A 14,503-nucleotide genomic window follows, 5' to 3' on the forward strand; every position below is an offset into this window, starting at 1 on the left:
TTATCAACAGTCCTTGACTATAGCATAAACAAGGCTATATTTAGACCTGATATGTGCTTTTCACTGTGTTGAATCCATCAGTCTTGTAAAAGCACACACACTTACAAAATAGTGATATAAGATTATAGAAAAAGGTGATTGTGAAAGTGGAAAATAGCTAGTCTCCCTTGACCTCTTCTTCATTTTTCAGGCTTTACTGGAGGATGCTGAGCGCTGTCGACACAAGATGCAGACAGCCTCCAGCCTGATAAGTGGCTTGGCCGGTGAGAAGGAAAGATGGACAGAGCAAAGTAAAGAGTTTGCAGCTCAAACAAAGCGCCTTGTCGGTAGGTCTTACAAGCAAACAATGGTGTGCGAAAACTGTGTAAACAACCTAAAAATAACTCCAAAATCCCCATTAGGTGATGTCCTTCTGGCCACAGCATTCCTCTCCTATTCAGGCCCCTTTAATCAAGAGTTTAGATATCTTTTAATGTACGACTGGAAACGGGAGTTGAAACAGCGTCATATCCCATTTGGAAATAATCTCAACCTGACAGAACTGCTCATTGATGCCCCTACTGTCAGCGAGTGGAATTTACAGGTAGATTTTGTTTCTTTAAAATATTCTCATACACACTTTTCTATATTCAAATTGAAACTTTAGCCATGTCTTTAACCTTCTTCCTAAGATAAGAATCAATACTTATTCTTCTTGTCATTTTTTCTGATAAGGTTAATAGAATAGGCTGGAGAACCTTACTACAATTTGTCTTCCTCTGACAGGGGCTCCCCAATGATGACCTGTCCATTCAGAACGGCATTATTGTTACCAAAGCTGCCCGTTTCCCGCTTCTAATTGACCCTCAAGCACAAGGAAAGATCTGGATCAAGAACAAGGAGGCCAGGAATGAGTTGCAGGTTTGTTTTTATTACAAAGTTTTTGGTATGTCATGTTAAAGGGTCCATATTACACTATTTTCTGATCTCTGTTATAATATTGTTTCCTCATCACAAACATACCTGGAGTTGTGCTTGGTTTAATGTACACATATTTAACGCACGCACCCAGCATATTTACGGTGAGTCTTTCTCTCAAACAGAAAACACTCCTCCTTGGTCCACCTTGTGATGCCATGTGGTAATACAGGAAATATGCCACTGTGTTTTTAATCTTCATACACCTTCTCTAGAATCATTTGGACAGTTTCAAATTGGTAAAACTTGTATCTAGCCCTTTTTACCTTTTGCTCTTTTACTAAAGGTAATAGGAGCTAGATAACTTGAAAACTACCACTACATGACATCACAGAGCATTTAGAGCTTTCGAGATGTAGTACTACTAGACTAATAATAAAGGGTTACTCAAACGCGTGTGAATGAAACAAAACACAACTCCAGGTATGTTTTTGAGGAGGTAACAACAGTACAACATGGCTTAAAGCTCACAAGAGTCAATTTAGGACCTTTAGCTTTTATATTATGTTGGTATGAATGAAGAGCCTTGAATAACTGAACATAGACAAGCTTTAAAATGTTATTATGATTATTTAATTTTCATATTGTGGAAAGAACCTTCATTCTTTTATTTCTGGGCATTTGAAGTGTTTGCTTCTGCATTCATAACAAAAATAAAACTAGCACAATGTAGAAGACTGACAGCTGAGGTCACTTGGCACAATACAGCCATTCACCAATCCCTTGCAGTTCTTTTTATACAATTTGTGTTTTTGTGTTATGTTGTTGTAGCCCATTGTAGCAGTAGTCATGATCAGAAATCACACAACTGACAAATCCCCAACGATGTTTCTATTTTTGTGTACCCCTGATATTATTTGTCTGTAATACTTATTGAGTAGGAGTTTTAATTAAAGGACCCATATTATGCTATTTGCTGAACTATGTTAAAATGTTGTTTCCTCATCACAAACATACCTGGAGCTGTGTTTTGTTTCATACACACATAAAACACTCTGTTCCATCTTTGAGGCAAGTGGTAATACAGGAAGTGCTCCACTGTGTTCTTAAAGTTCGTATACCTTCACTAGAATTATTTGGATGATTTCAGCCACCCTGGAATTGCCAGTTTCTACTAAACAAAAGGCAAAAGGTGGCTGTTAGGAGATGTAGACAAATAAATATTAGTATAACTCAAACATGTCAGAATAAAACAAAACCCAACTCTATGTTTTTGATGAGGTAATTTGATGAGTAAATTTTATGTAATATAGGACCTTTAACATTCAAAGCAAGTTTGTCTGAATGTAAGGGGCAAATTATATATATATTTTGTATAAGAACTGTAACTAAACTCTATAACAATTTTTCAGTTGTTAGTTGCTTGTTAAAATGTTAGCTTTATTAATACAAAACAGCTGAATATTCAGACGACCAAAGACATTTAATTTTGTTTGGATAATTGTGCTGTATTATCATGGTTCTCCCTTCTAGGTCACTTCACTAAACCATAAATACTTCAAGAACCACCTGGAGGACAGTTTGTCTCTTGGTCGTCCCCTGTTAATTGAAGATGTTGAAGAAGAACTGGACCCTGCCCTGGACAATATACTGGAGAAGAATTTCATCAAGACTGGATCTACATACAAGGTTTTCTACACTACCATATACTAATAAACATATTTTTATTGTATTTAAAAGATGCATTAAAAATAATTCATTTCTGCAACAAAAAATGTGGTTTATATATATACAATTTTGTGTCTGTGTCTCTCAAATTATGATTCTTATGACGCACCATGTTCCATTTGATCAAGACGACATATACATGATTTATGCATAGAACATATTGTGCTTGTACAGAGATACACACTTGTCGCAGTAGGTAAGCCCAGTTGCATCAAGTCAAGTGTTCAAAAAGAATTCTTCAGCTGCTGACTGAGAAACCAGATCAGAGGTGTCCCTTATGTCACTCCTTTTTCTATTTATATCCCACTGTGAGGAGAAGAAAAGTCTATGCAGCTGACTGAGGCATAAATAGAAATGAGTACCATGAGAAATAAAGCTATTACAGAAAATAAAATACTTTCCTATTTGAAAATATAATCCATTTTGTGTGTGGGTTAAGATTGCCACACACTACAGGAAAATTTGCCCGATTTATGTTGCGATTTGTGTCTTCCCGAGTTCGGGGAAGCATGACCCGACTTTGTGTCTTCGTGTGCAATTTTGAAGCCGCTGTGCTTCTCATGTGTGTGGTGTGGTGACTCTAAGCTGCTCGGTCAGTTTATTACCACCAAACCTCAGCAATGCTGTGGTAACAGCAAATAAACCAGAGTGTCGGGGCAGAGGAGTGATGGACACAGAGGCGCAACATGCAAACTCAGAAAATAGCGAAAATCATTTATACTCACCTCTCTTAAAGTAGTACATTTAAACTGCAGCATCTCATACACATTATCTATAGAATTTGTCCTTTGCAAATAATGACACCCAGTCCATAAAATAGAGCTGTGAATCCTGTTTGAAGCATTCTTTAAAAGTAAAAAGGTAAGAGTAGTTTCTCACGTGTATCTTTTTACATCCACACAGCGCATGGATTGGGATGAAGCTGCAGATTAACGATTTATGCTTTAAAAGTCATGTATTTGAAGTTTGCACAACATTTCACAACTAATAATAACACAGTTTTGACTTGCATCCACACTAGAAGTGCAGTGCTCTGATCTTTTGAATATTCAAGAGTCTCAAATCGGGTCATTTTACTGTAGACAGGAAATAGCTGACATGAGGTGCGCTCACAACTGTGTAGCCTGTGATACGCAGCCATATCCCACAGCAGTCTTTGTGATTGAAAATTTAAAATCTTCTTGAGTCTGTGGTGTGCACTTTTTGTTACACGTTTAAAATTTGTATAAGACAGAAAAATTATTTGGTATTTAGTGTAAGTGTAAGGTACATTTCTTCTTTTGTTTCCATTGTGCAGGTGAAAGTGGGTGACAAAGAGGTGGATGTGATGAAAGGATTCCGTCTTTACATGACCACCAAACTGCCAAACCCAGCGTACACCCCAGAGATCAGCGCACGCTCTTCTATCATCGACTTTACTGTCACCATGAGAGGACTGGAGGACCAGTTACTAGGCAGGGTCATCCTCACAGAAAAGCAGGTGGAGTGGCTCTCTGCTGAAAGAAAGAATATTTACTTTTATATTCTCTGTCACCCTGGCTCATTTGTGCTTGTTTCAATAATGGCTCTAGCTCTGATTAGCTACAAATTATTAAACCCTGTTTTTGCTGAAAGGCCCATTGAGACCATTTTGATGCAAGCTTTCAACACCTTGCACTGCTATGTGCGTAGTCCTCTCTCTCAAGCCCAAAGTGTGTCAAAATATAACTGAGGTTATTATCACCCTTTGAATAAAGTACATGGCAATCATTATCACTCTCAGCCAGAGGAGGAAGAGAAAGAACAACCACACTTCTATAAATAGTTTACACGCACACATGAAACAAATATAGTAAGAGCAGTAGGCATGGTTCAAGTTCAAGAACCTGAGTCATTCTTGTTAGTCATTAGTCACTGTTAGACTCTGCTGATACGATTGTGCTACAGTAAAGGCCAGATAATGAGCATAATTTATATTATATTATATTTAATGGTCACTCTTGGGAGAAATTTGCCTTAGACATTCCAGGGCATATGACAAAAACAAATAACTAATCAGCAGACATTACAGTCATAAAACACTCAAAGTGGCAGTTTTCACCTGAGCTTGTTATTGACATTCCAACACATGTTCAGATATTAAATTAAACAATGCACAATGGGCTGATAATTCATCTAATCTGCAAACATTACATTTAAATGTAATATACAAAAGAATCAGTATACATATGATAGACTGATTTAGCACATGTGACATTGTTTCTGTCCAAGAGACATTGACTTTTAACTGATTTTCACAGGAACTAGAGAAGGAGAGGACAGACCTCTTGGAAGACGTCACTTCAAACAAAAGAAAAATGAAAGAACTAGAGGACAACCTTCTCTACAGACTGACCAGCACACAGGTAAATGATGTCATTTTACTGTATGTACAATAAATAGCATGTTTGATGTTGTGATACAACTGTGTACAGGGATCACTAGTGGACGACGAGAGCCTGATTGCTGTCCTGGGCAACACGAAGCGCACGGCTGAAGAGGTCACTCAAAAGCTACAGATTGCTGCTGAGACTGAAGTCCAGATAAACGCTGCCAGAGAAGAGTACAGACCAGGTGGAATATACTGTTTCTGTTGTCATAACAAAGGATTATTTTTGAACACTGTAATGGAAATCTCAGTCAGTGGGTCTGAAAGATGATGAATTTAATAAATAAAATAAACAAAAACAAAATTTGTTTTTATAAACAAATAACACAAATGTATTATTATAGAAACATCTATCAACCATAGCCTTTTTTTTATTTAGTGGCAACCCGAGGCAGTATCCTGTACTTCCTTATTACAGAGATGAGTATGGTTAATGTCATGTATCAAACATCTCTAAGGCAGTTCCTGGGGCTTTTTGACCTCTCTCTGGCGAGGTGAGATTTTTTCCATCTACATATAGCTAAGTGTAATGTGATGTGAATATATAAAATCATAATTTAAATGTAATAACTGTTACATTGTCTGAAACAGGTCCTTCAAAAGTCCAATAACGAGCAAACGAATTGCCAACATCATTGAGTTTATGACCTTTGAGGTTTATAAATATGCAGCACGGGGCCTTTATGAGGAGCACAAGTTTCTCTTCACTTTGCTTTTAGCCCTGAAAATCGACATGCAGAGTAGCAGGGTCAAACATGAAGAATTTCTGACTCTCATAAAAGGTAAAAAATTTAAGATAATTTAATTAATTTTTAGTACCACATTTTCTGTTGAGTATGTAGTACAATTGTACTACAATTGTATTTCACTAACATTTACACAACTACAACTAGAATACTGTCAGCTGCAATGTTATCCAAAAGGGAGTTATAGGAATTAAAATATGAAATCCCATTAAATCTTTCTTTCTGACCACCACAAGGAGGTGCATCTCTGGACCTCAAGGCCTGTACCCAGAAACCTGCAAAATGGATCCTGGATATGACTTGGCTCAACCTTGTGGAGCTGAGCAAACTATGGCAGTTTTCAGAAATTCTTGATCAGGTACAAACAATAACCTATATCTGAACTTTAAACCTTGTCTTTGATCTAGTAATGAAAATTTTACAACATGGGGACCTGATTTTTGTTCCCGTATGGGAAGAAGGCCCCGATATAGTGAGTGTGTGTACAGATTTAGATCACCACATTGTAATAAATGCCTGCCCACATACACAATACTTTATCACTGACATGTCCTTACAGGTCTCTTCTTGGCTAAGACAGATTTGACTAATGGTGCTTGAGATAGCAGTGCTCATCAGTTTCCAGTTTCTACCTCACTGACACATGCACATCTAGATTCTCTCGTAGTCCCTAGGTGCTTATTGAATTTTTTTTCATCCCGTCTTGCCCTGGTAGCTATGCCAATATCTTCCCATCATGGTGTTCTTGTCTCACTTTTTACACACATGAGATGTACTGTCGCTCTTGCTCTAATACACACACCTCTGTGACTGACAGCTCAGTGTCTCCTATAGAGGAGAAGGCTCAGTGCCCTGTGAAATGAGCTCTGTTTGGGCAAACTCCAATCATTTATGTCATATTGATACACACCAACCACACACTTAACAATAAAGTGTTACGTGTTCATGTTTACTTAAAGTTCAGCTTAACCCTTAACTTTAACCTTAATGTGTTTGCTACATTTTTGATCACCAAGTCATTCAGCAGTTATAGGGCAAAATATAGCCTTCCTTGGGACAACAGCCTTGCACCACCAAGCAACACAAAAATACACATTGTTGTTGGTTCTTTTATTAAATACAAGCAATAAACAAGCTTCTGTTTCATTACAATATAGTACAATTAATAATTTTATGCATGGCATGGTCTTTCAGATAACTCGTAATGAGAAACAGTGGAAAACCTGGTTTGACAAAGAAGCTCCAGAAGAGGAAGTACTCCCCAACTCTTATGACCAGGCGCTGGACTGTTTCAGGCGTCTGCTCCTCATTCGTTGCTGGTGTCCAGACAGAACAATTGCACAGGTAAAGACTGGTCTGTTACAAATCATATAGAAAATACATAATATTGAGTGACTACAGGCACAAAACCACACAGCTTTCAGATCCTAAGTGAACAATTATCCTAAAAGTACTGTTTTAGAAAATGCTAAATTTGGCACACACTTCTAAGAGAGCTGAACTAAAATATGACTCGCTCTGGCTGAAAATGTACAATGACTAATGGACATAGCCTGTTTAGTTTAAGGTCCACTGTGGATGGGCTTTGGGTTTAATTTATTTTGTTGTACAATCAGCCCTGCCTCAGTCCTGGTCTGACCTCTTTCAGCTGCAGGCCAGTTAAAAACATCCTTTAAACTGTTCATGCCTCTTCCCAGACAGAAACGAAAACTGCAATTGAATATTTTGTTTTAAGTTAGTTTATGATGCTGTCTGAGTGTTTCCCTGCAGTATTTTGCATCTTGAAGTAGTAAACAAACATTTGTGCTTGACTACATTTGCCATGTGCCTGTCCCTCCCAGGCTCGTAAATACATAATGGATTCGATGGGGGAAAAGTACACAGAAGGCGTAATCCTGGATCTGGAGAAGACTTGGGAAGAAGCAGACCCCCGAACACCTCTGATCTGTTTCCTATCCATGGGCTCAGATCCAACAGACTCCATCATTGCATTGGGGAAGAGACTGAAAATCGAAACGCGATATGTGTCCATGGGGCAAGGACAAGAAGTGCATGCTCGCAAACTTCTGCAGCAGACCATGGCTAATGTGAGCTTAAGTTTATATATTTGTATGCATTTTACAGTTTCATTATTTTAAATATTAACTCATAACTGTGTTTATAGTGTACATCAACATTAGTATTTAATAATTAGTGGCTATTCACAATGGTTATAAGGTAATACAAGCTACTTTGATAATAGGGATGTAGCTAACTTTGTGGTGTAATAACCTAATCATGTCCTTAGAAAAAATTTGCTACATCAGTTCATCTAGTCCTAAGATGGGGACAAGTCAGAGAATCCACATTAGCAATGGGAGGACATGGCATCTATACAAAGTTAGATCAAATTAAATAAACATGACTAAAGTAATGGCATTGCTGTTTTTCAGGGAGGCTGGGCGTTGCTCCAAAATTGCCACTTGGGACTGGACTTCATGGATGAGCTGATGGATATAGTGACTGAGACAGAGTTTGTCCACGACAGTTTCCGGCTCTGGATTACAACCGAAGTTCACAAACATTTCCCTATCACCCTTCTTCAAATGTCAATCAAGTTTACCAATGAACCACCACAAGGGCTGAAGGCGGGTCTTAAGAGGACCTATGGAGGTACAAACATCTGTTGTTTATTGTGTGTAATTATAGCAAATAAAAAAATCTGCTGAAATGTTGTAAAAGACTTGTTTTGTTACATTTTGAATGAGAGTGCTCAACTCTCCTATGGCAATATTCCAAAATTCCATTAGTGATTTTGAGTCAGTGCCAGTCAGAAAGAGTTTCCCAAAGAAAACTGCAGACTTGCAATATTAAGAGTGCAAAAGATTTAATAAGACAGATTCACTAAGCAAATTACTTTGCCATCTCTATAAACAATAGAAAGTTCAACCTTTATAAGCTACTGGTTGGTGACTTTCTTATGATGTTAATATTGATGCTGTCAGACTTCCAAACTAATTTAAGAAACACATTGTGTTAAAATTAAAATTTTATGCCAACTTTTCTGTCTGTCTCCAGGTATTAACCAGGACCTTCTGGATGTCAGCAATATGGCACAATGGAAACCAATGCTTTATGGGGTGGCATTTCTTCACAGCACTGTTCAAGAGAGGAGGAAGTATGGGCCACTGGGGTGGAATATCCCATATGAATTCAACCAGGCTGATCTTAATGCTACAATTCAGTTTGTCCAGAACCACCTTGATGACATGGACATCAAAAAGGTCACATTTTGTTATGTTAATTCAATTGATCAATGCTGTGCAAAAGGTCTGGATAGAGAGCTCTGCTAGACTACACCGCTATTATCAGAAAATAACCCTTTAGTGCCTAGACATGAACTTTAACCAACATCTACCAGAAAATTGTCCTTTAAGTGAATGATTTAATATTTTAGAGTCATGTTCCAAATTGTTACAGAACCTCCTAAAACTTTTTTTATTCCAAACCAAAACAAGTCACTTAGTCCACCCAATTTTTGACCTATCGTAACAACAAAAACAACAAAATCTTACTAAAATTAATGGCTTTCTTCTTTCCTTAACAGGGTGTGTCCTGGAACACAGTCCGCTACATGATTGGAGAGATTCAGTATGGCGGCCGCGTGACTGACGACTATGACAAACGTCTTCTCAATACCTTTGCCAAAGTGTGGTTCAGTGAGGAAATGTTTGGACCGAGCTTCAACTTCTACCAGGGCTACAGTATCCCTAAATGCACCAATGTAGAACAGTATCTTACCTACATCCAGGTCAGTTCTTTATGGAAAAAAATCATAACTACATCCAAGAATTATTATGATTAAATCACCCTCTTGGTGTATAGAAACCTATCTTAAGCTTTTCATTTTCTGTACAATGCACCATTAAGTACCATTAGATGAGCACATTTGAAGAAGTGGTCTGTAAATGCTGATACTCTTATATTGTAAACTGCCACTTAGAAATGTATTATGTACAAGGTTATTTGATCTTAATTATATTTGATGTATCACTTTTTCAATGTCACACTGGTGGGTTTGTGTGTGTATTTAGAGGCAGTTCCCGAACCAGTTTCATTAAAGCTAGATTCATTATGATGGATGCTCTGTGCTGCCAGGCTCTCCTGCACTGTCTCTCAAATACAGACTGACAAACAGCCTTGGACCACATCTACTCTTTTATATAGATGTACGACATTACTTTGTGTGTTGTTAGAATACATAGTCCTGTATAGATAAATACGCATCAGACTTCTTCTTTTCCTTTTATATGGGTCTATTGTCCACCAATACTGTCACAGAAACATAGAACATACACACATCAAAGACATATCAACATGAGGCAAATGCACACAATATATATATATATATATATATATATATATATATATATATATATATATATATATATTTTATGAATGGATTCTGCATTCAGGTAGTGCCAAAATATGTAAATATTAAATAAGATTTGTAGTGATCAGTCTCAGTTTTCAATTTGATTCTAAAGAAAAATTATCCAACAATGGGAAAATGGAAAATTAGAAATTATTAGATTGGATGACTGCACAGCCCAATTAGTTCATATAGCAAAAATAGGATAAATAGGTTATTGCTCATAAAAACCTAAAAAATACCCAAACACAAGGAAATAATCAATTAAAACCCTTATTCACTAATGTTCACCTGCCTGTATGCCAGTCTCAAGCCTTCATTTGTGAAAAGGATTTTATGGGGGGCATCTGGAGTCAATTAACAAGGCAACTCCAGATTGGAAAGTTTTGGAATTATAGTACAATGCACCTTATGTCTTTCCACCTCTAATTTGTTATTTTCCAAGTTGTAATTCAATCCATCCTCCACAGGGATTACCGTCTTATGATACCCCAGAGGTATTTGGATTACACCCCAATGCTGACATCACCTACCAGAGCAAACTCGCTAAGGATGTCCTGGACACTATTCTCAGTATCCAGCCCAAAGACAGCTCCTCCGGTGGGGGAGAGACCAGAGAGGCAGTCGTGTCCAGACTGGCTGACGACATGCTGGAGAAACTGCCCCCTGACTACGTGCCATTTGAGGTTTGTGTGTGTAGACAGATGTGTGAGCTGCCTGAGGGGAGCGTTGGTGATAGCGAAGTGCAATGTCCTTCACTGTACATGTGCGCAAAGTGGTGCAAGTGGCAAACAAAGTGGTTCATGGATGTGGGAAGGGGCCAGACTTCAAAATGTGTTTTTATGCTAGCCTGGGTTTCTACTCAATCTCATAGGACAGCTGTCATTTTTCTTTCCAGGTGATATTTCACTCTTTCAACTCCAGCTAACAATAAATCATCTAAAGCTGTGCTAGATGCTTGTCAACATTTCAGACCCTATTTACTGGTTTTGAAACACACAGAAAAGCCACAAATCTTGAAACTTGCAAGTTGCTGTTAATGACTTCACACATGTGCCATATTAATCTTGTGCTTTAAAATCTCTGTAACTTTGAATTATTTTACTACTTTTTAGAACTACTGTAAAAAGAAAAAAAAAAGATTTAATTTATGCTAATGGAGAGGACATTGCTTTGCTTTAATTAATTCCAGACTTAATCAAACATTAAGGCAATCAATTATTTTCACCAATACACTAGGTAAGGGATCGTCTTCAGAAGATGGGCCCGTTCCAGCCCATGAACATCTTCCTACGGCAGGAGATCGACCGCATGCAGAGGGTCATTGTTCTGGTCCGAAACACCCTCACAGACCTCAAACTGGCCATAGATGGGACCATTATCATGAGTGAGAACCTACGGGATGCTCTGGACTGCATGTATGATGCCCGCATTCCTGCTCGCTGGAAGAAAGTATGTTATAGATTGTTGCAGTTTTTCTTTATATTTGTCTCTATTGTGTGTTTGTTCATTCTGTTCATTAAATCACCTATTACTAAAAATGTACAGTATACTACCAGACACAAATTAGGACACATACATTACATATTTAATGTCTTCCATATGTATGTAAAATGCAGAAAGTAGTACATAACATAAAAGAAAAAAATTTGACTGTGTCCAAACTTTTGACTTGTAGTATAATTGGGTATATTTACATGACTGGTAAAAATGTGATAACTAGAAAAAACAGATAACCCAATAATTAGATTTGACCTGAGTAGTACAATAGAAATCTGATCATTAAACATTTTATGGCATGTACCATAAAATAATTTTCAATCCTTTCTCTTTTCTCTTTCATTTTAGTCTTTTCCACATTAGTTTGTCTTTTTTTTTTTGCATACTTTACTTTGTAAAACTGCACAGGCGTGATCAATCAGAAATAAATCAGATTACTCACATCAAATGTAATTGTTTACATGACATTTCAACAATCTGATAACTCCAGAAATCAGATAATGATCCTTTTTTGTGTGCATATAAACAAAAGCCAATGTCTCTGCTGCCTACATTTCTCTGCATGTCAAATTCACTCTGGTACAGTATATCGTTTTTATTCTATGCTGTTGAATTATACATTTATAGTCCTTTCTGTCACTTGGTTGGCTTCCCTCAGATCTTTTCGGATGACAGTTTGTATGTTGTGCTCTAATGGTGGTCCTGTGTGCTTGTTTGTCTGTCCTGCACAGGCATCATGGGCCTCCAGTACCCTGGGGTTCTGGTTCACGGAGCTGCTTGAGCGGAACCGGCAGTTTCAGGCCTGGATCTTTGAAGGGCGCCCCAACTGCTTCTGGATGACAGGCTTCTTCAACCCGCAGGGCTTCCTGACAGCTATGAGACAGGTAGAGCACGGCATCCCCCCATAGCCAAACTACTCCCCATCAGAGGACAGCAGATGGCACGCAGGGGAGAGGCAGGAACACTGCGGTGACATGCATTTACACACACGGCACACAGCACAGTATGAACACACAAGACAGACACGCAACTACATGCATATATTTCCTATGTTAAAAGACATCTATTTTAGAGGCTTTGAAGTGTTGTTGCCTCGCAATAAATCAAGCATGGACTGGATACACAAAAATATCCTTTATGTAATTATGAGATTTCTAATTTGAGTCTTGTATCTTCTTTTAATGTTTGAGATTTAAGAGTTTTAAAATGTGGGCGTGATCAAACTCAAACCTAGCACAAAATTACAAGTTCTATTAGCTATAAATAAACCACTCTGTCTTTGTTAAAGGCTGTAAGTAGAGCCAAGTTCTTTCTTGAGCCAGCCAATTACTTTAAAATGTAGAATGGTAGAGCTATTTTTGTATTGTAATGTTTTTGTTTTGGTTGTTATACATTTAACTGTAAAATTAGTACAGCATCCATCTTAGTTGTGAGCCATCATGAACCTGACTACTTACAAAATCAAGAAAATGCATGTATTTTTCTTTATTCTCAGCTTTTATAGTGTTTTATTTATGGTCTCTGCAAACTCTAGGAAATCACTCGTGCGAATAAAGGCTGGGCTCTGGACCGCATGGTGTTGTGCAACGAGGTGACCAAGTGGATGAAGGATGACATCACTCAGCCTCCAGTCGAGGGGGTTTATGTCTATGGCCTTTACTTGGAGGGAGCTGGATGGGACCGCCGCAACAGCAAACTCATCGACTCTAAACCCAAAGTCCTCTTTGAGATGATGCCTGTTATTAGGATGTACGCTGAGAATAATGGTGAGTGAGGGATTGTGGTTTGTCCTTATCAGTAATAATCTGTGCTTTTGGCCATCTCAAAGTTTGCATCCCACACAGTCATTCAGAGATGTAACATTTAAATGTCAGACATACTGCTGTTTTTGGAGAATAGACCAGCGGGGTTTGTGGCATGCTATATTCAAGCACACTGACATGAATGCCCTTCTTGACATTAAATTTGTGCAATGGTGCAATAAAAAACATTTTATAGTGGCATTTTGTTACAATTAATAAAAAAATAATGTGTGTAATTGAATAAAACTGTGAAAATGTATGATCCTTTTTTTTCTTTTAGGTGTTAAAGACCACCACCTTTACATGTGTCCAATCTACAAGAAGCCCATCAGGACGGACCTAAACTACATCGCAGATGTTGATCTGAAAACAACACTTCCTCCGGAGTACTGGATTCTACGAGGCGTGGCCCTGCTCTGTGATGTCAAATAATGCATTTCTAACGCACATTTTCAAACTATATACTATAAATCTAAAGGTGCAAACATAATATTACACAATGAGGTTTAAATACATAGAAATTTTATTACATTTTTACAAAACAATGGCATCATCAAAACATCAAAACACTTTTTGCTAGTATTTTCTTTTCTTACAAAACCAATGTACACAGACACTAAAGCTACCCTGTACACACTGTGGATCAGACTTGGACTTCTTAAATTGTTTAGCCTTTTCCCATTTTGCCTTTACTTGTCTTTACTAGTAATTTGTTCAAGACAGCTTGGGAGAAAAGCGTTCAGCATAAATATTATACTAGATTCATAAATGCTGCTTGAGTAGTTAGGTAGATCTTCTCTAAACTTGTTTTTAAACACTTTCATCTGAACATACTCCAATCAGCTTTTTGTGCAACCTTCCCTTTTGTTTCCAGTCTGTGTTGCTAGGACTCTATTTTTGTCACATTTTATTTTAAGTAAATCATCAAGAGATTCTCAAAACCCATGAACCACTATTCGGGCTGAATCCACACTTGATGAGCTCTGAGGAGGCCTACTGCTGTGGCACATGC

At 37.7% G+C, this 14,503-nt stretch overlaps 1 protein-coding gene across 1 annotated transcript in view; it reads left to right on the forward strand.

Moving 5' to 3' along the window:
• Window positions 1-13,923, forward strand: part of dnah5 (dynein, axonemal, heavy chain 5) — a 48,854-nt gene extending 34,931 nt beyond the window's left edge. The window contains exons 69-88 of the mRNA XM_055163872.1: window positions 191-326; window positions 402-583; window positions 766-900; window positions 2,431-2,586; window positions 3,923-4,105; window positions 4,905-5,009; window positions 5,079-5,217; window positions 5,412-5,526; window positions 5,624-5,814; window positions 6,015-6,136; window positions 6,973-7,122; window positions 7,620-7,865; window positions 8,211-8,430; window positions 8,836-9,041; window positions 9,365-9,568; window positions 10,660-10,875; window positions 11,429-11,641; window positions 12,421-12,573; window positions 13,224-13,455; window positions 13,772-13,923. Of these exons, the coding sequence (XP_055019847.1) occupies window positions 191-326; window positions 402-583; window positions 766-900; window positions 2,431-2,586; window positions 3,923-4,105; window positions 4,905-5,009; window positions 5,079-5,217; window positions 5,412-5,526; window positions 5,624-5,814; window positions 6,015-6,136; window positions 6,973-7,122; window positions 7,620-7,865; window positions 8,211-8,430; window positions 8,836-9,041; window positions 9,365-9,568; window positions 10,660-10,875; window positions 11,429-11,641; window positions 12,421-12,573; window positions 13,224-13,455; window positions 13,772-13,923 (3,456 nt within the window). The remainder of the gene's footprint in view (window positions 1-190; window positions 327-401; window positions 584-765; window positions 901-2,430; window positions 2,587-3,922; window positions 4,106-4,904; window positions 5,010-5,078; window positions 5,218-5,411; window positions 5,527-5,623; window positions 5,815-6,014; window positions 6,137-6,972; window positions 7,123-7,619; window positions 7,866-8,210; window positions 8,431-8,835; window positions 9,042-9,364; window positions 9,569-10,659; window positions 10,876-11,428; window positions 11,642-12,420; window positions 12,574-13,223; window positions 13,456-13,771) is intronic.
• The last annotated feature ends 580 nt before the right edge of the window (window positions 13,924-14,503 follow it).

Source organism: Boleophthalmus pectinirostris, unplaced genomic scaffold (genome assembly GCF_026225935.1).
Source record: "Boleophthalmus pectinirostris isolate CB_2022bp ecotype Guang Dong unplaced genomic scaffold, ASM2622593v1 HiC_scaffold_6, whole genome shotgun sequence".
NCBI lineage: Eukaryota > Metazoa > Chordata > Actinopteri > Gobiiformes > Gobiidae > Boleophthalmus > Boleophthalmus pectinirostris.